This window comes from Pieris brassicae, chromosome 11 (assembly GCF_905147105.1).
Source record: "Pieris brassicae chromosome 11, ilPieBrab1.1, whole genome shotgun sequence".
Lineage (NCBI taxonomy): Eukaryota > Metazoa > Arthropoda > Insecta > Lepidoptera > Pieridae > Pieris > Pieris brassicae.
The window spans coordinates 10,470,057-10,490,945 of NC_059675.1; the positions used below are offsets into that span (position 1 = coordinate 10,470,057).

The window sequence follows — 20,889 nt, forward strand, 5'->3', positions numbered from 1 at the left end:
TACTGCTGCGAATTGAAAAATATTTTTATGTTCACAGTCCATGCGGCTATAAGGCAAGAAGAGGTGGCTTATCGTGCTACTTTCACCAGAAATATTATAATGAAACATATATTACCGTACCGTACTTACAAAACATCGTAAAGCACTTCGCTGTACCTTTCATTTAAATCCGAATCCAATAATTCATAATACAATCCATTAATTTAGGTCACTTACTTGTAAAAGGAGTGCCACTTGAGTTGGGATAACAAAGCATCTTTAGAAATCGCAACAAGCAATAAAGGGGTTGCGATAATCAATTCAACAACTGTAATTGTTATCGTTTTCAAGTCTATGAATCTTTGGGTTACAATCAAAACAATGCTCTGCAATTTACGGCATGTGCCGACCCTTGTTTGGACAAGCTTTAGCAATGTGACTTTGATATATTCGATAACTTCACTATAATTATAATTGTTATTATATTACATAATTATAATTATATTACTACAGTTATCAGATTTTTTACTTTAATTTCTATAAAAAAATATTATATCGCATTGTGAAGCGTGGCGCGGTGGTTGCATCCTGCATGAAAGTTTATTTATCTATATGTATATATATATATATATATATAAATTAATCCCCATCATGCGTGAAGAACGGCTCAATCGGTATCGCTAAAGTTTCTTTTTGTTATTGTTAGAAGGTTCTTATGAGAGAAAAAAAATTGAAAATTGCGCGGAAAATTATAACATGTAAGAATACTTAACCACCATATTAAGTAATCATGACTTTTTTACAATTTTTTCAGTCCATAGCATCGCTTTTACAATTCAAACAAAAGAGTTTTTGATAAAATACATATAAAATAATTACAGTCGCTAATTGTTTGTGGTATCTTGAAAATCCATGATTTTCACTTGGCCAGTTATATGTCGCTAGTTCCCGTGTCGGGATACCAACAAAACTTATATATTATTTGTTTTTCGTTCTAATATATATTTATATACGCGCCATAAAAACAAAATAAAACTCATTTTTTTCAATTATTTAGACTAAACTATTGATACAGCTCTTGACGTTAACAAACAAATCATTTACACAGATAGGTTATATAACATATTTTATAACATACATAATCTCATCTTTTAGAATTATTTGTCAACATTTTATCACTATTCAAACCTTCAACTTTAACCAAATCATAATAGTTCTACGTTAAAGTATACATTACATATAGATAATATAATTATTTAAATGCTTGTTAAGAACAACACGATCGAATAAAATTATTTTTCAATTCTGTATAATATTCGAGTCAACATATTATTTCCTCATGCACTTTCACAACAGTTTTTTTATTTGTCCTGCCTAAGGAAACACGGAGGAGAGTAATTGGGCAACAGGCCGTATTGCCGTGGCTGAATTTATAGAAATTGCACGACTTACTGTACTTTCAATGCAACGAAGTACACGTATTAAATAATGTAAAGAAAACCTCTTTCTCTTTGTAAGTAGTGTAGTATAAATTCTAGAAACAATTTAAGGATGTCGAAAAGTTTATCAACATCGTATTCTTGTCTATAAAGCTGGCTATCAAAGGTGGTACTAGAAACCCAGTTGACAGTAGAATTAATCTTGATTTGGTAACAAGAACGTAATTCGTCGCACCGAGCTGCAGCCGAGCGTAATCTCACTAAATTGACACTCAACAAGAACGCACCAGGCATAAGGAAATGCAATCTGACTGAGGATTACGTCGAAATTGCCGATAACACCTCCATCAATGTGCATTATTTAGATGTTCTAAATGGTAATTTTAGTTGAAGATTGCTATATATCATAAGCCCTCCCGTGAGTGAGTGATGCTTTAATTGTGAATTTCCATTCATTTGTAAATTTTGAACCAAAAATTAACTTTAAGATTATTCACCATTTTCCCAATATTATTTTGAAGAGGATCTAAAACTAAAAGTATAAAGGATTTGATTTTAGAAAGCACAGGATTACATTTCTTTTTAATTAACTAAAAATTGACGTCTTGATAGTTACATATTTGTTCATGTATGCGACATTTAACAATTCGATCTAGCAGTCACCCTCGGTGTTGCGTTATTGTCGACTTGTTCAGACACGAGGGGCTCTGGTAAGACCGTTTACGTCTTCACGCCGACGCTGTTAGAGTCTAAAGGTGAAGTGAGAAGTTGTACGAGCTTTATTCACCTAATGACCATGACTGGGTATTACGTATAAGGAAATAAATACTTGCACTTAAAAATATCAAAGTAAATATAAAATAAATTTTAAAACATCAGAGTGTGCTACAAAAAAGTTCGTAGAGACCACAAGCAATGCATTTTAACGGAGTGTAATATAATTAGAAGACAGTCTTCATAGTTGACACACTTCACAGTTCACAGTTGTCAGTCATGTTTATCTCGACAAATATGACAATTAAAACAAGACTGTTTGTTGTTTGCGTCAGTGACAATGTTGCTGAGGGTCTAAGGTAATAAGACGTAACTCATATAATTTTTCAGTCAATATAAATATGGTGTATAGTTTTAAACACTCAGTTATCATATTTATAATATTGATATTTTAAGACAAAAGCAACTGAATTAAAACACATTAATTCAATCCACTGCTTCGGAATAAACGGAATATGCAAATCAAATAATAAATGCTATACAACACATAGATTGTAGTGTCGTAAACGTATGGTGCCTATGCGTTAAACGAGCGAATTTGAGATTTTATGCAAAAAAATTGAGGTCTTATACCAGATTTTTTAGTATAAAAACGGGTTTAGGCTTCGTACAAAACTTTTCTTATTTATTCATACCGTCTTTCTTTCACAAAACAGGCGAATGAATGTTATGGAAATCAACCTTTAACTTTTGTTCGAAATTCAAGCATGCCAAAAAGCTTTTATATGGATACTGAAACCATATCTAATAAAGTTTAAATAAGTATTTGACTTCTGAATACTTATCGTTAAAAACAACAACTAAAATAGAAGCTTAAAATAAACATTCTGTGTCAAACATTTAAAGAAATTTAGAATGAATTTTAAAACATTGTGTGATGTGTGTTCTGCTTCCGTTTAGTTGTGGATACGTGAATTGCTGCTCAATTTTTCCATATAATATAAAGTATCTTTTTCGTGCTAAGGATACAATAAAATTACATAATATAATTGTAATAAATCATTGTATTTCAATAACAGTGTTAGAACGTTTATTCTGTTTTATAGGGGAACGATAACCATCCAATGATTTGACTTAAAGTTGCTTTGTATAAAAAACTGTTAAAAACGTTTTATCGCAACATTTAATTACGAAGTTAATTACGGGATCTCGTAATATCTTTCGTCTATTTTTCTTTCCTTTTCTTCAGGGTTTTTAAAACTATGATGAAGCGAGTAATTAAGACACTTATTCATAGTGTAATTCTATCTCTATTATTTTTAAATCCTAATTTCTACATCACAAGAAACACTTTTTGAATTTTATATGAAACTTTTAAACTGCTTCAATTGAAGCAGTAACAAAAACATAGTAGGTATATGTATTTATAACATATAAAACATTATATTATTATAATGACGTTTTATATGAGCATTATATATAAAAAAAATATTACGTAAAAATGTTCCTTACAATATTTTATTTTGTATGAAAATTTCGCTCATCTCTTATACATTAACCCATAGGCATGCTACAAAGCGAACCGAGAACTTGTGTAATTTATTCATAGTCGAATAATGACACTCGATTACTTTAACGTTAACCCTTTTTCACTGAAACGAGCCTTTTGAAGTCTTTTTTCTGACGAGGGCTCTGTTCCACATAACACTTTCATTAAAATTAAATTGTGAACTAAATTAATTAATGAGAAGAATAAAAAGAACGCTAAATGCGGAAAATGCTCTTAAATACATAATTAAAAATATACTATATATTTTCTGTTTTTGTTTTAAAATAAAATACAGGAATCCTGCATATACTTCCGCTGACCTGTTAAAATAGCTAAAGGAGCCACATCTGAGTTTTTCGTTTTATTTTGCTTTGATGCGACAATTATTTATATTGATGAACCGTCTCTCGTCAGCTCTGCTAGTTTAGATCTTCATTAATTCTCAACGCAAAAACTCGACATCTCTGGACTTGGTAGAAACAAAAAGGAAGGTTCTCTGTCTTATATTTATTTGAATGAGAAAAGGTATCATTTTTAAATTTTTTTTATTGCTCTGTTTATCATTCTTCTACGTTATTACAGGATCGTACTTAGCTCATTTTCTCTAAATAAATAAATAAAAATTCATATTTATTAAAAGCAATTGCTAATGTACAGTTACGATTTATGAAACCACATGAAAGTTGAACTGCTAAAACTACTCAAAGTTATATAAATACATTTCTAGTGTAGCGATTTCCACAGAATTTATTTCTTCGCCTTTAGTTGAAAGTACTTGTTTAAAACAAGATTAACCAACTCGTCAAACATTAGCATCGTAAAAGATCTTTTAAAATGTGATTTATGATTATGTAAGCAATTTGCTGGATAAATTATTAAAATAACATCAAGACTTCTCTGTGAATAACAAGCTGCTAAACGAGGTCATTTTTAACTGATTAAAATGTAGTTTCACTAACTTAAACTACTTTTATATCGCAAGAAAGATATGTTTATGAGGACACGATTTGTGTATTGACAGATGTTCAGGTAGTCATTGGACATTATTTAATGAGTTATTTTAGTATATGCATGATATCCGTACTTATAAAAAAAATACAGTAAAAATACTTTTGTGTGCTTCAGTTTACTTTAGCCTATTAGCAAACTTGATTAAATCTAAAAAAGAATAATCGCTGGCATGTTATTTAAATTGCCGAAACAATTAAATTAAAACCTTAAAATAAGTTATAAAGACACATGATCTGACAATCAGACATAATCGGAAACTGAAAAATAGTGCAAAAGAAAACGTAATCTTCGTTTTATGGAGATAAATTAAAAATTATTCCTATACCTGTACGAAATAACATAATATTTTAAACCGAACCATACAATTTTTATTGAACTAATGAATATTCAAATAAAAGCAAACTCTTTGGTTAAAACAAGTTTTAAAACCATGTCTAGTTTCCAAATATGTTTGACCTTGTGAAGGAATTGTATAACATTTATAATTAATGAGATAAATAATACTTTGACACCATTTTAATGTTATTTAACTTAAAACTCTTTGACTAATCCGTTCTCTTCTGATTCTTTGAAATAGAACTTTATTTAATTCTTTAATGTAAGATTAATATACAACAACTGGGTTACCAGTAACTAACATTTAAAACAAAATACAGTCAGAAAAGTCAGAACAGAATTGTGTATCAAAGTACTTATATAAGAAAACCTACACGTATTTGTATATAAGGCAAACGGGAGAGCCATAAAAGGCAGTAACATGACGCTGCTCAATCACACTTATTTTAGTGGGCGCGTAGCCAGCCATTGAGGAGTATATAACTTACTGAAATACTCTAAAAAATATCTATCATTCCAGCCATAGTGTTGCGAAGGAACTACACTTCATGTTAAAATATTTCTTGATCTTATAATTTACCCATATGTACGACCATTTTCGTATGCGGTTTAAGACGTAGATTTGAAATTCTATAAACTGTATAAAAAAATATAAACAACGCATTAAATTTATAATAGCTATTTAACCTATTATTTTAGTACATACATAAAATATTATTCATATACAACGCACGAACCATCAGGCATCAGTTTTAAAATAAGCCAGCCATATTCCTTCACTGTTTTATTATGTTATCCAATAAGTTTTGAATAATTTTATTAAAATTAATTTTATTTTACCATTGATTAACTAAATTAATTGATCTTTCAACATAAACAATTGCTCTTCCATATTTAAAAGTACCTTTAAACAAAATGTAACACGCAATTTACCACAAAGATAGTTGTGTACCTGATACATGTACATGGCCTAACAATATTTTTATTTCTATTGAGAAGAGAATTCAATATATTAAACTATCATTTATTTATTTATATACGGGGTACTTTTGCTTCTGAGTAGCATCAAGATATGTATAATGTACATGGTGGTCCAACTAGTATCGTCAATAGATAGTTTTTAGATTCCTCACATCTGGGAGTGTACGAAAATACTCTAAGAAGAAGAAGAACAAGAAGAAAAATAAAACAATTTTCAAGTTGAAGGAAGGAGTTTTGAAAATTCATTATAATATTTTTTCAGTAAATTGTGCCTTTTATTTGTTTTTACAGGGAAGGGATAAACAGGGAAGTTCACACTAGCAATAATTATTTCGAATAACATTTTGAATTTTGAGTGGTAAAGCATTTATTTTACATATCTTAAAGTTTAAATTACCATAAATTATATAAGTCGAAAAAAAAAACATTTTAATGCTTCAATGTGTTTTAGCCAATTAGCCAATTCACCTCAAAAGGCCGATTACAAGTAAAAAATACCTATTAAGTAACCTTTTTTTCTATGATTCTGGTAGCTTAGAACCTTGCGGAGTTTTTAAACTTAGCCAGAAGCTATGGAAACTTATTTTTTTTTTAATTTGAAGTAGAATGTTTAGGAAAATCCAGCTAAAAACTAAACTTCTAACTTTAAAACCTTTTTTGAGTAGCTTTTACTAATTTTAGGAAGTTGAGATTTTTTTTATTTAAACAACATAAAAGACAATCTTTTCACAGAAACTGCAAAATTCTTACAACAAAAAAAATATGAATTTTTTTAACACACAAAAAATTATAACTCGAAAACTACAAAAATCGCGGAACATAAATGGGGTATTTCAATACACCACCCGGTGTGAGGAATCTAAAAAAAATAATGACGTATTGTCTTTTGTTAAAATAGCTTTCACACATTAAGGTAAACACTTTTTTAACGGACCACGGAGTCACCGTGACCACGCACGCTGAAAAGTACGCGAAACGTCGGAAAAAAATAATATTTAGAATTATGTAAATAACTATAAGTTTTAATAATAATACATAGCTTTAATCCGTTCAAAAAGTGTTTTTCTTAAAATAATGAAGTCACTAGTTGGTCCATCCTGTATAGTCAGTTCCGCTAACCGTAACACCGACGAGTTCCTATTATATAAATAAACACTTAATACTTAATCCTCTTAATAATTTAAGGCTATTAATGCAAATAAAATATATGTATTTGCATTAATAGCCTTATTAAGTACCTACATGTTGTTAACAGACATGATTTTATGCCTGATTAGTTGATGGTTAAATTGAGGCAACTATAGGCAGTGAAATATGGGTTATACTTAAAGTCATTAAATGTTAACTAATAGTAATTAGTATGCCCTTAAACCAAATCTGCTTACAATTATACAATTTTAATATAGAGCAGGTTAAGCCTTACGTTGAATAGGAAAGTGAGTGAGTAATTTAGGTCAAGAGTTTGGTTTATTAATGGTGGAAACTAAGTTTTTATATAACCATAAATATTTTTATAATATATTGCTTACATATGAATCAGATAGGCACATATAAGCATTATATCTTTGTTATAAATTAAATATTATACGCTTTAAATGATGAGAATGAATTTATGAGATTGTGGCCCGTTCGTGTAGCAATATATTTTTTCGTATGTTATACGAAAATACATCATAAGGAATCCTGGATTTCTAACGACAGTATCATAAGCCGAAAACCTTGCTTGCTTAAAACTCTAAAGAAAAACAGCATTATTTTTAATAGTATATATGAAGGCAACCCTTAGTATAACTTAATAAAATAATTATTAAAAAAGGAATTTATTTATTATCAACAAATCTAAAAATCATCGCGTAAGATCCGAATCTAAACGTTACACAATCACGAATTCTGTATGGAGGAAATTTCATTGGCCGGAGTCATAAAATTTTAAGATAATTGCCTTTATTACTATCCCAAAGATACAAATCTGTATTTTACTTATAGTGTTCGGGTTATATTGAGCTTATTATTGGTTTGAAATAAATATTTTTTTTTATATTCAAGAGGCAAAAATGAAACTCTTGCCAAAAAGAAAGTGAATAGAGAACAAATATATTTATGTGCTGGTATATAGTTAAGGTACTGGTTTATTAGATAGGACTTAATACTTCTACTAAAAAGACGCTAGTTGTAGAATTTTCACTATACTAAATAATTTAAATTATAGTAGCTAATGAACTGTGGAATCGGCTGGACTTTCCTAGGAGATACACCATCGACTATTTAAGAACAGAGCTGAATGTCTATGGCCAGCTGTGACAGCCTTTTATGACTGTCTAATAGACTCGTTGTCCCTTCTTTTTAATCAAAAAAACTATATATATTTATAATTTTAATTCATAAAGCTAAAAAGCGTACCGATAAGCTCTGCGTTTCTTCCAGCCGAGCTTTTATATAAATATTTCCATATTTTCATTTATCCTACCAAATATGTTGGAATATAGCATAGTTTAGAAACCCCAAACCACTTAGTCACAGTCTTAAAAATATCCGATACAATATGACAACGAAATAGTTATTCTCATACATATTTAGGTGTAATATATTAAATGCTTGGAATGATATAGGGTCCCCTTATACGCAATGTAAATTTGCTTACGGATAAGGGATGCAGGATATCAAAGGGGAAAAAATTATAGCAGCTGTTTCTACCAATGGTATCAAATTGTTTTACCTAACAAACCAAATTTACAGTTACAAATATATAAAATATAGAGCTGTATATATTTAAATAAAATAACAATATTGCCAACTAATTTATCAATAGTTTTGTAAATTAAAAATCAGACATATTACTACTATTAATAATTAAAAATCAAACATATTATTAGTCGATGTCTACCTCCTACTAGTAGTAGTAGTATCAAATAATTTAGTAATAACTAGAGAATATAGAAAGTTCAGTGATATTTACGACTTTTACTTTCCAATAAATGAAAATATGTGGACATACTAGCATACGAATTCAGAACTCGAGCCTGGAAGCATAAATAGTAATCACCACGCGCAAATATTGAATTTAATGTAATACATTCATTATTATACAATATATTATCATAAACCCAGTAGTTCTCTCGATATGTGGTCGCAAATCCATACTTCTTCGTAACGATCTAACAAACAATTTATTCAAAAGGTAGGCCAAAGTGTAAATATCACAAAATATCCAAAAGATTACAAAGGTGCTGGGTATAATTTTCGCTGCATTCTTAAACAGACCCTTAGAGATCCCGACCGAAATGTTACGGCCAAAATACAACCCTTCTTTAAAAATTTCACCACATTCCTTACTCAATAAAATAAGATAGTGTCATTAACTCGCAGGACCCTCGCAATTTAGATACGCATTAATTATTGCATACTTCGTTTTTACTATGAAAATATTTATTTATTTATTTTATTTATTTACACTTCGTTACACTACAAAATAAAAATAAAAATTAACATAATTAAATCAAAAGGAGGGCAACTGGCGGCCTTATCGCTTACGAGCGATCTCTTCCAGGCAACCACTGTGAGTAAAGAAAAAAATAAATGTATTAAATAAGATAGGATAGATACACAGTTATTAAACAAAACTAAACAGGAATAAAATATTAAAGATACATTAAAGAGTAAAAAGACACATAAATCACGATAATTTAAGATAAGTCTCACGTCAGTTAGTAGTTAGTAAGAAAGTTCGGGATACGATGTGGACAGGTAATGTTTGTACAGAAGAAATTTAAAGGAAGATAAAGAAGGAGCTAAGCGAATAGGGACGGGAAGTGAATTCCATAGCCTAACTGCGGAGACCTTAAAGGAATCGCCAAGAAAGGAGGAGTTATGAGATGGGATTTCAAGGGTATAATTTTCGGAAGAGCGTAAGCTATAGTTATGGGCTCCCAAAAAATTGAAATCATTTTTGAGATAGGAAGGAGTTTTAGGGTTGAACAGGATGGAATATAGGAGATGAAGAACATGAGCATCGCGTCGCTGACGAATTGGCAACCAGCCTAGCCGCTTACGGAACGCAGAGATATGATCGTACTTTCTTAGACCGAATATAAATCTGATACAGAAATTTTTGAGACGATCCAGTCTATTTAGCAATTCCTCGTTAAGATCGGAGGAGCAGGAATCGGCGTAGTCTAGTAAAGGCAGGAGGAGAGATTGCGCCAGTGAGGTTTTGGTACTAAAGGGAAGAAAATTACTAAGACGTCGAAGGATACTGGAGGCACCGTATAATTTTCGGCTAACTTCTTTAACATGCTGCTCCCAGGATAAATTTTGATCAAATAAAACCCCCAAATTTTTTACTGTACGGCTAAAATTTAAAATTACACCATCGATATGGATAGGGGATATCCTGGCCCAATCAATTCTCGTCGTGAAATAGGGGCTGCCAATAATTAATACCTTACTCTTTTTGGGATTGATTAGAAGACCAAATTTTTTACTCCAGTCAACTATCTTTGCCAGCTCATTGTTGGTAGATTGTATGGCTTGCGGGAGATCATCGAGACTTGATTGTACGTAGATTTGAAGATCGTCAGCGTATAAATGAAAATTAGTTGAAAGTCGGAAAGTTAAGGAGTTAATATATATAGCAAAAAGAAGAGGAGAAAGTACGCCACCTTGCAGAACGCCAGATTCAATCAAACTCCACTGAGATATGCAATCGCTTGTCTTAATACACTGGCGGCGCCCATTAAGATAGTTAGAGAACCAGTTAACAGCATGAGAAGAAATATTAATAGATCTAAGCAACCCCATTAGAATTTTAAAATTAATAGTATTAAAAGCGTTGCTGAAATCTAGCAGTGTGAGAATTGTGAGTTGTTTGTGGTCCATGCCTTCGCGAATATCATCGGCTACTCTGACCAGAGCAGTAGTAGTGCTATGTCCAGGTCGAAACCCAGACTGAAGTGGATTCAGTATGGAATTTTTGTTTAGGAAATTATTTAATTGCTCATGTATGAGGCGTTCAAGTACCTTGGATAGAAATGGCAGAATCGAGATGGGTCGAAAATCAGAAAAAGTACTAGGATTAGCCTTTTTGGGGATAGGGATGATAAGTCTATCCTTCCAGCAAGAAGGAAATTCACCTATAGAAATGGAAAAATTAAAAATATGTGTGATTACAGGAAGTATAAGAGAGAGAATAGGTATGATAATAGCACGACTAATCAGGTCAGAACCAACAGCGTTGGAATGAATAGAAGAAATACTCGATTCAACTTTCTGACTAGAGAATTCATCGAAAGAGAAAGATGGAAAACTAGGACGAGGGAGAGATTATATATACTCAAGTGTTAAGTCCAGATCGATATTACTTGAAGTGGAGTGAGAGGTAAAATGGGCGTTTAGGCTGTTTACGTCGATATCGGGAGTCATGGCAGTACGTGGTGGCTTACCGATACCCAGAGATTTTAAAAATTTCCATATTTTTGAGGGATCCCCATTAGACACTGAGTCGTGAATGTGTCGTCTCTGCGCATCGCGACAACGCGTGTTGCAACGGTTGCGCAAGGTTTTGTAAAATACATGTTCCTTATCCGTTTTGGCTGTTCTCATCTTGGCCTTAGCACGGTTTTTTTGTTTAATCAAAGATTTGATTTCATCGTTGAGCCAAGGAGCAGGTAAATGCTTGAGTTTAACGGGCCTCAAAGGAGCATGTATATCATAAAGATTAGTGATGGAGGCATTTAGTAAATCAACTTTACCATTGAGGGTGGGACACTCGTAAATCGTGCTAAAGTCAATTCTGGCCGCATCTATAAGCAGACGCTCGGTGTCGATCGCAGCAAAATTACGCCTAAGGACTACGGTGGGTTTTAGTTTAGGAGGTTTAAGATTGAGAGACAAATAAATTAGGTCGTGATGAGAAAAAGCAACAGCAGGAAGTTGGCCATGGTTGGTAACTAGGTCAGGAGAAGAGGTAAATATAAGGTCCAATAAGGAAGGAGTGGAGCCTGGGACTTTGTGTGTGGCATTAAGTGGCAGGTTATGAAGATTATAAGATTCGGTGATGGAAAGCAACTTTTTCGATCGGCAGTCGTCTTTGATTAAGCAGGTATTGAAATCACCCATAACTATTATGTTTTTATAGAGAGGCGAAAATTTTTCAAGAGTGTTATCAAAGCCTGCGAAATAATCGACTAAAAGAGAAGGAGAGTAAAACACTCCAAGGAGAATTTTAGTCTTACTGAGCATGACCTCGACCAGAAGATGCTCGCATTCATTAGGTGGTGGTGGTTGAGGAGACATACTGATAATAGTGTAAGGGATGTGCGATCGTAGGTAAATAGCGACGCCACCTCCACGCATTCCAACTCGATCATTTCTTATTAGGTTGAAGCCGGGGATAGAATAGCTGAGGGAGGACAGGGTTGGACACAGCCAAGATTCTGATATAAGGATAGCGTGAATTTCGTTGGATACAAATGTTGTCAACAAGTCCAAATGGTGAGCAGGAACGCTTTGAGCATTAATATGGATGACATTCAAGTGTCGCGATTGGTCTTTAAATAAAGCTGTGAGGATACTATGCAAGGGAGGGGGAGATATCTCAGCGCTATGGAATGATTCGAAATCCGACGAAGAGACCGATTCAAATTCAAGAGCTTCACTATCGTGATTCATGTGTTAGCCAATAATATTTATGTATAAGTCTACTAAGTATATAAATGTTTAATTTATGTACAAAAATGATCCTGTGTTCACACTCAATCGCTAATATTAGTGAACAGAAAATATAGTCACACACTTTAAGAAAACAAAAACAAATTAACTTTCAATAAACTAATTGTAACTATTTCCAAAAAAAAAAAAAAAAAACAATTTAACAAGGGAATTTATATATAGTTTGCAGTGATAAATTACTGTAAAAGCTTATTATAAGAGAATAATTTTATGAACTGTGGAAATAGATACAATCTATCATTAATTGACAATCACAACTTTTGACAGTGTCACATCACTTGCTAGTTATTAGTTATAATCTGTCAGTGGGGTCTTTAAAAACACTAAGTAAACAAAAGTTAAGGTTATGAGATACTAAATAATGATATTTTAAAACAAAAGGAAAACAAAAAAGAACTGTTTAACTCCTCCATTCTGGTAGACACCATTTCGGATACATCCCTTAAAGACTTTTTAAGATCCTCCATAATAAGGTGCAAGTGAAAAATTAATAGTTCAAATGAAGGTACTTGAAGAAGTGATTATCAAACTTTAAGTTAATTTTAGTTAAATAAAGGATATTATTAAGGAAAAATTGCGATTAATGTGTAGTGGAACATTAATTCATCAATGGAACTGTAAGTAACAAAGTTCAAACCCAAATACTATTTTATTTTAGTACAAATCACAAGACACACCAATACACGTTGCACTACCCACTTGTTTTTTTCATTGTAATTTTTATAACACTATTACTGCTTAAGTGTTATATATTTTTATTGTAATTTTTATAACACTATTACTGCTTAAGTGTTATGAGTTAGTACTGCACGAGGAAAACAATTTAAGTACGTTCCTCATTGCTATTGAAATATCTATATATATGTATATATAAATGAATCCCTATTTCCCTTGAAAAAAATTAAGAAAATTGCGCGGAAAAGTAGAAAAAATTTACAATACTTAACCACCAGATTAAGTAATCATGCATTGTTTTAGGATAGCAAATATTTTTCTTTGCAAAGCGCTTTTACAATTAAAACTTTTTTCATGTAACCTTATGGCGTTTGACATAACATTGACAGAATGCATGCGGCAAATATCGTCAAAGAGAATGTAAGACAAATGAATATCGTTTAAAACAAATGCTTCGATTGGAGTTATTATATTGATAAAATATATTACAGTCGCTAATTGTTTGTGGCATTCATCTTGAAAATCCATATTTTTTATATGGCCAGTTATATGTATGTCATATGTAATATGGAATAATAACAAAACATACCTACGCGCCAGAAAAACAAAGAATGTTGATTACATAAAGCATTTGTAGTTGTTTATACCAATTCGAAATTAATATTCATAGTTAAGACAGGACAACGTCTGTCCGGACTGCTAGTGTATAATAGTAATATATTTTCCCAGGTTAGTAACAGCAACACAAATTATACTAATTATTTCTCTAAATTCATTAAATATACGTAAGCGATGACCATTTCCGCGATTTTTTTTTTTCGGTAAGCTAAGAGCGTATATAAATATAATATTGTCTCGTTAAAAACCTTATAACAAAGAAAGTCAAGCAATATTCCTCGTTCGCCGTAATTCCCCTCAGCACGATATCTTGTGGTGAGTCCATTAATGGAACTAATTTCAAGCTTCACGCCTTTTTCTTGAGGTTTCTAAGTGATTGCTTCAACGTCACTTCTCATCAAGAAATATACATTAATTCACAGTAAACGTCCGCTATTAAGTCTTAAAGGATTAATTGTTTTTTTACGCTAGCAGCCTAAGTGCGAAATCTGTGTACACCAATCTCACTTGATCTATATTATACTGCTGCCGTTCACAGTAGTTAAGGCCTGTGTGATTTTGCTAAGTTTCACTACTTCACATTACTGACTTATTAGACACAAAGTTAAACTAAGAAAATGCCTGCGTAAGTGTCCCAACTTTTTTATAATCTCTTCCCTACTCCGGCTCGAAATCCCACTTCGGGCAGATGTTCAACGTCAATTCGTAAACAACCGAAAGAGTCAAATGAACAATTATGGCACATGCGCGGTTGTAGCAAGATTCCTAAAAATATATTTCATAAAAATGTGAATGTGAATGCGAAGTGGTATACAATTGAGGATACTTTTTCTTAAATAAAACATATATTGGTATATCACCGGCAACATTTGAAGATATGTTGAAGACTGGAGGAAAATGGCGCAGAATAGATAGCGATAGAAGATTATTGCTTCGTTTACAAATATTAAATCCAACATTTAGAGTAGTCAGAATCGTTAGTAATATATATACTATGTGGAAAACTTACAAACTAATCTCCTGTTGGAGGTATGCAGCCTCCTTGTATTGTTAAATTGTCGTATCTATCGAAAACAATATCTTATACATTTTATCTGAGTAGCCACCCCTTAGCAGTATATCTCTTCGGTTAACACTTACATTAAGATGTTGATATTGAAACAAGATTTTGGGTATTAAAGGCATGTATAACTAAGGAACAGCGGCAGTCGTTAAGTTATAATTAACATGTACGGAATCGTAACGATCCGTTGCAGGCCGTTATGGTAACGTAAACAGGTTAGGTAACGACATCACGTCGCGTGGTTAGCAAACATAAAGCGCTGTATTTACTGCGATGTATAAACTCTACCGCAATTTTGGAAATATGACTTATATCCCAAATTATAATTATATATATATATATATGATTTAGAGTATGAATATTTAAATTGTTTGTTTATTTAGCACTAGAGGGTGGCCATATCCAGATTGTAATTTATTATGAATACTGTCACTATTTCACGTCATGATCCGTGAAGGTTAACGAATGTCACGTAAATAACTCGTCACAAGAAGCAGTGACAAAGGGTAAAAAGTGTTCCTAATGAATAGACAATTCATTAACTACGTAAAGGTTTGTGCAAATTGATTCAAATAATAGTATACGGGTTTTCAAATAACAAAACAAAAACAATAACAAAAAAAAATCAAAAGCATTAGAACAGATAAAATCCCTTCATTTAAATGAACTCATAAATATACCAGAATCTCGTTTAATTCAGGAATGAATGTTACTAAAACTCGAATGCTTTATTGTCCCAAACAAAGTACCTATTAAAAATATAATATTTCAATTATTATATTTAGTTTGTGCCCGATACATTTGAGAAGATGGAAACTTGGAGTTTAGTTATTTTCTCAACCCTATTTTTTGTCTCACATAACTTGCCACTTTCCTTTCTTATTGGCGGTGACGGTGACGAACCGAGAAGCATCGTCTTAAGTCAGTTAGTTGGCATTTTTATTATTTTAAAATAAGACCCCTTGTAGCCTATCAACGACGCGATCACGCTAACAGGCCTACTGTTGTGTTGAATACAAATCGTCTTATCTTCCCTTTTCTTCAAGGCTAGAAGCGATGGTGTTGGCACTCCAACTTTGAGAATTTTTACCGCAAATGATGTAAAATTGTCAAATTTTTAATTTTTTCGTTTGTTTTATCGAATTAGGTAATCGCTGTAAAGGTTGACTAAATTAAAAAAATGGAATAAGGAAGTGTTCGCATATCTGAATTTAGGCTTATTATAATTATGTTTTCTTGCACATAAGCAAATACAATAAAATAACATTTACTCTATCATTAAATAATTATTAATATATTGCTACACTTATCATGCTGTTTTAGAAAAAGTGGAGTCGAGTGAGTACAGTTTTAAGACAATTTCAGGGCTGGTTGTATGTTTTGACACTTTGATGAAGAACGACACGCAAAAGATAGAAGAGATCGATTTCTCGAAGTCAGAGTGAACATTCTAGAACGGCGTACTGAAAATGCAGAGTGACGTACGAAAGAGATCAGTACGTACGTTCTAGATTTGTGCGATAAGGATAGAATACTAGTTTCTCAGTTCCACAAAGACAATAACATTTATGAGAAATAAGCATTTTCATGTGAGTTTTGTAATTATTTTATAATAGAGATACGTATTTTTGGGTATAAGTGCGCTTCAAAAAAGTAAAAGACCTCACCTGGTTTGTCTAGATCGCTGAGGAACTCCTCAGTGTCGGTGTAAGCTGTGGTTAGCCCCAGCATGAGGGCTGTAAGCCAGATCAACGTGGGCCCAAGGCGCTTCATAGCCCCCTATTTACGAGCACATCACTACACTACTCCATGCACTAGCACTTCACTTATTATTATGTACCTGGAATAAAAAAATATGAATTATCCACATCAAGTTTCTTAGGAGGAAAATAACGTTAGTAAAAAATACACTTAGGCAACAAACACGAGTGAGAAAAAAGTTAATTTGCGTTTCAAAATGTAGTCCCTACTTTGTAACTTTCAGTAAGCAACAGACAGTGGCCCCGATCCCAATGAGCTTTTGTTGGTGCGATCCAAGGTTGCAACATCACGACGGATGTTGAGAAAACTACATCGAATATGTTTACAAAATGTCAGGATGGTCACTTTTGGAAGTTACAAAGCAGGTCGGTCTTAATGATAGTTAGAACCAACTAAATTTAGACTTATCAGTATCGGAAGATACGTAAGAATTATGTTTGTATTTTTTAGTGCATGTTCACGTTATTACTCTTTCAAGAAGTATTAAAGCTAACGTTAAATCTAATGAACTGACACCTATTATGAAACGTAGCAAATTGTATATAATAAAATAGTAAGTGACAACGTTTTTTCTTTTTTTAATTGAATTCAGCTATTATTTTCTTGTAAACTATTTCAGGAAAGTTTTTTAAATAACAACTTAGTATGATACCGAAAAGCTATTCAACGTCATACAATGCTCCATTGTTTCGGTTTGAAGCGTTGAATATCTTGATTATATAAATAAATTCGATATTTCAACAACAAAATAACACCTTTTGCTTTTTTCAAGTATTTATCTTTGGTGTTTTAATTCTCTTCTGAAGAAAAGATTTTGGTCATATTTATTCAAAAATTTATATTTCAAAGGGGTTCGTTGTATCAATCCCTATAAATGATATTGTTATGAATTTTATTTCTAGGAATAAACCTACACCATAATACTATAAGTAGAACTAAGGTTCTTTATAGGATTTAATATAGTTAACCTGATGCCAGCTACATTTATAGCAACTAGGCTATTTATATTAGTGAAATTTAGCGCTAGTAAACTGCGGTCGCGTTGAACATCTGTCTCATCGTATGTCACCTATGCACTTAACAACGTCTGCGAATCTGGAAAATTGCAATCGGGAAAGCTGCCGTAGCTGTAAACATTCATATTATATTTATAGAAAAAATCAAATATGACCGCAACACCTTAAAAACAAAGAAGAAGTTGCTTGAGACTTAAGTATTTTTAACACACTTTTATGGCGCTTGGGGTTCTCTGGACAGCTAAGAAAACAAACGTGTATAATTTGACGGTTACAGGTAACAACTTATCTTTCCAAACTTTGTAACCAGCGTTTTTTTTATTTTTCTTTTGGTGCATGTAATACGTAGTGGTCAAGAAAATAAAAAAGGCTTATGTGACTTGCTAATTGGAGGGGAGAGGCCAATCAAGTTAAGGCCCTAACAGGTAATGATAGTAATTTCTTGTTTATGGTTAAGGTATATTTTCGGAAAATGTCTTAATGGTAATGTATCTACGTAGGCATATTTTTTTACCTCAAAATTAATCAACTGTTAAGTAATTACACTGGTAACTGAGAATCTATTACGACAGACCATTTTTTAACACCATTTCTCTCAAGGGAAACCTTTTTTCACAACTAAAAAAATAAATATAACCCCTAAGATTCTGGTGACAGATGGACAGCGTGACGAGGATCCAAACTCGCCCTGCACGTGACTTACCTATAGAGTAGCTTGATTGAAGCCCAAGGTATGATATACCCACGGTAAAATAATCAAAGTAATTACATTTTCACTCCAACACTTTTTACCGTATTCTTGGTGATTATATAATCAATTTAATAAAAAAATATTTTGCCATCTTCATTACTTACGTTCGATTGTTTTGTCTTAAGTTTATGACTACGCACAACGAAAGACGGAGCCGCTTCCCTTTCTATTCGAATAATCACCAACAAAGGAAAAATGTCGCCGTGCCGTTAATTGTTTTAATTTTTTTCCATAGCCGATACTACGCTTATATCGCATATCTGATCCGTCGGGGGTCAGAGTTTTATAACGATTGCAGAGGTATGAAATAGAGTTTGCACGTATGCATCCGCGCAAAGTAAATTACTAAAGTTATAGTATTGTCTTTTGTTAACATAGCTTTTACATATTTAAAAGAAACACTTTTTTTACCGGATTGAAGGTATGTATATGTATATATGTGTTATTTTATATAATTTTAAATTTCTCCCGACTTTTCGCGTGCTTACACAGAACACTAAACACTATCAGAACACTTTAGAATAACAACTATCTGCCCTTTATGGACATTTTAATTATACGCAAATGGCACACTAGGTCACACAATACACAGAAAGACAACCCACACAGATAGGTACCTCAATGGTGAATCCTACCACCACCTTTCAAAACTGCTTTCTGTCGGTAAATGTTTGTTCCAGAGAGCCCAACGTCTTTGTGATGCTGCACACCTCGTGGAGGAACTACAGCACCAAAACAAGCTGCGTATCCCCCGGCTGCATCACAGAAACAAATACAAGACACAAACAGTTCCCCGCCAGCCAGCCTACCTGCCATATGTTACAGATAGAATTAGCCGGATCCTAAAACGAGCTGCTATTAATACAATTTTCAAGCTGCACAAGAAGATTCAGCAATTCCTAAGACTAATCAAAAGTAACACCCCGTTGTAAGATGCAGGTATATACAAACTGGATTGCGACTGTGGCCTGTCTTACATAGGGCAAATTAAACGCAATATGTCCAGCAGACTCAAAGAACACATTGCGGACATAAGACATAGACGACACACAAAATCAGCAGTCTGTGAACACATACCACATATGCCTAATCACTACATACGCTTTGACCAACCGAAAGTACTTGCAAAAGAAAATAGATTCCTCCCAAGATTGGTACGATGTTTTTTTGATGTTTTCATTGGTAAGATGGTTGATTGGGTAAAAAGTCGACAGCGTGTGTCAGGTACAGCAGGCTGATTACCTACTTGTCTATTTTGGCAAATTAATATGAAACGAATACAGAAACCTAAGGTCCAGACCTAAAAAAGGTTGTAGCGCTACTGATAAATACGTCCTAGAAACGTTCAGGATTATATGATTAACAGTATTTAATTACTTTCAGTAATACAAACATGATAATCTCCCAAAATAAAATAAAAAAACGAAATAACAAGAATTGTTGTATAAATTAGATTTCCTCTTAGGAATTCCTTTGCCCCGGCAAAAACCTTATTCGTATTCAAAAGATGAGACTTAACTCCCGTGGCGAAGACGTGACACCAAGAATTAAAGCATGTTAAAAGTATATGATTTCTAAGTTAATCTTAATGTGTTGTTTAATTACATTTTTCGTGAACAGAGATCTTGACTTTATCTATTTAGAGTATAAATATCGATCTATTACTACTAACATTGTTTAAGATTATTCTACATTTTGTAATATGGGCTATAAATTGGAGTCTAATAAATAAATTGGCTAGTAACAAATTGAACAAATATTGCACATCTTAAAAACTTATAGACACCAAAGAGTTAACTCCAACAACCGATATTTGTGCGGCTTTTAATATATACTTTTCTACTATAGGGCGAAAACTAGCCAATGAAATACCAACACAATTTAATACTAATGTTACACTAGCACTTCCTCTAAGTCTTAATGCTGAATCATCTAACTTAAATCCATGCACATTTGAAATCACCAATATAATAAGAATACTAGACACAAATTGTAGTAATGGAATGGATGGAGTGAACACTAAAACCATAAAATGTATAATCAATTATATCTCTGAATATCTCTCGATCTACTTTATTAAATCATTATGTTTCTGCATAAAGGTGAATTTCCGGATTATGTTAAGAAAGCCAAAGTTACTTCTATCTATAAGCAGCCTAAAACCGACTCCGGCAATTACACACCAATATCCATTCTACCTTCAGTATCAAAAATATTAGAAAAAAAAATTGTTCACGACTTGATACTTACTTACAAACTTAGAAGAAAAT

The 20,889-nt window shown here is 32.4% G+C and overlaps 1 protein-coding gene across 2 annotated transcripts in view; it reads right to left on the minus strand.

Annotated features, from left to right (window-relative positions):
* Nucleotides 1-16,887, minus strand: part of LOC123716207 (hemicentin-1-like) — an 81,844-nt gene extending 64,957 nt beyond the window's left edge. For both annotated transcript variants that reach the window (XM_045671834.1, XM_045671833.1), the window contains exon 1: nucleotides 16,759-16,887. In XM_045671834.1, coding sequence (XP_045527790.1) covers nucleotides 16,759-16,864 — 106 coding nt within the window. In that variant the 5' untranslated portion in view covers nucleotides 16,865-16,887. The remainder of the gene's footprint in view (nucleotides 1-16,758) is intronic.
* Nucleotides 16,888-20,889: the final 4,002 nt, after the last annotated feature.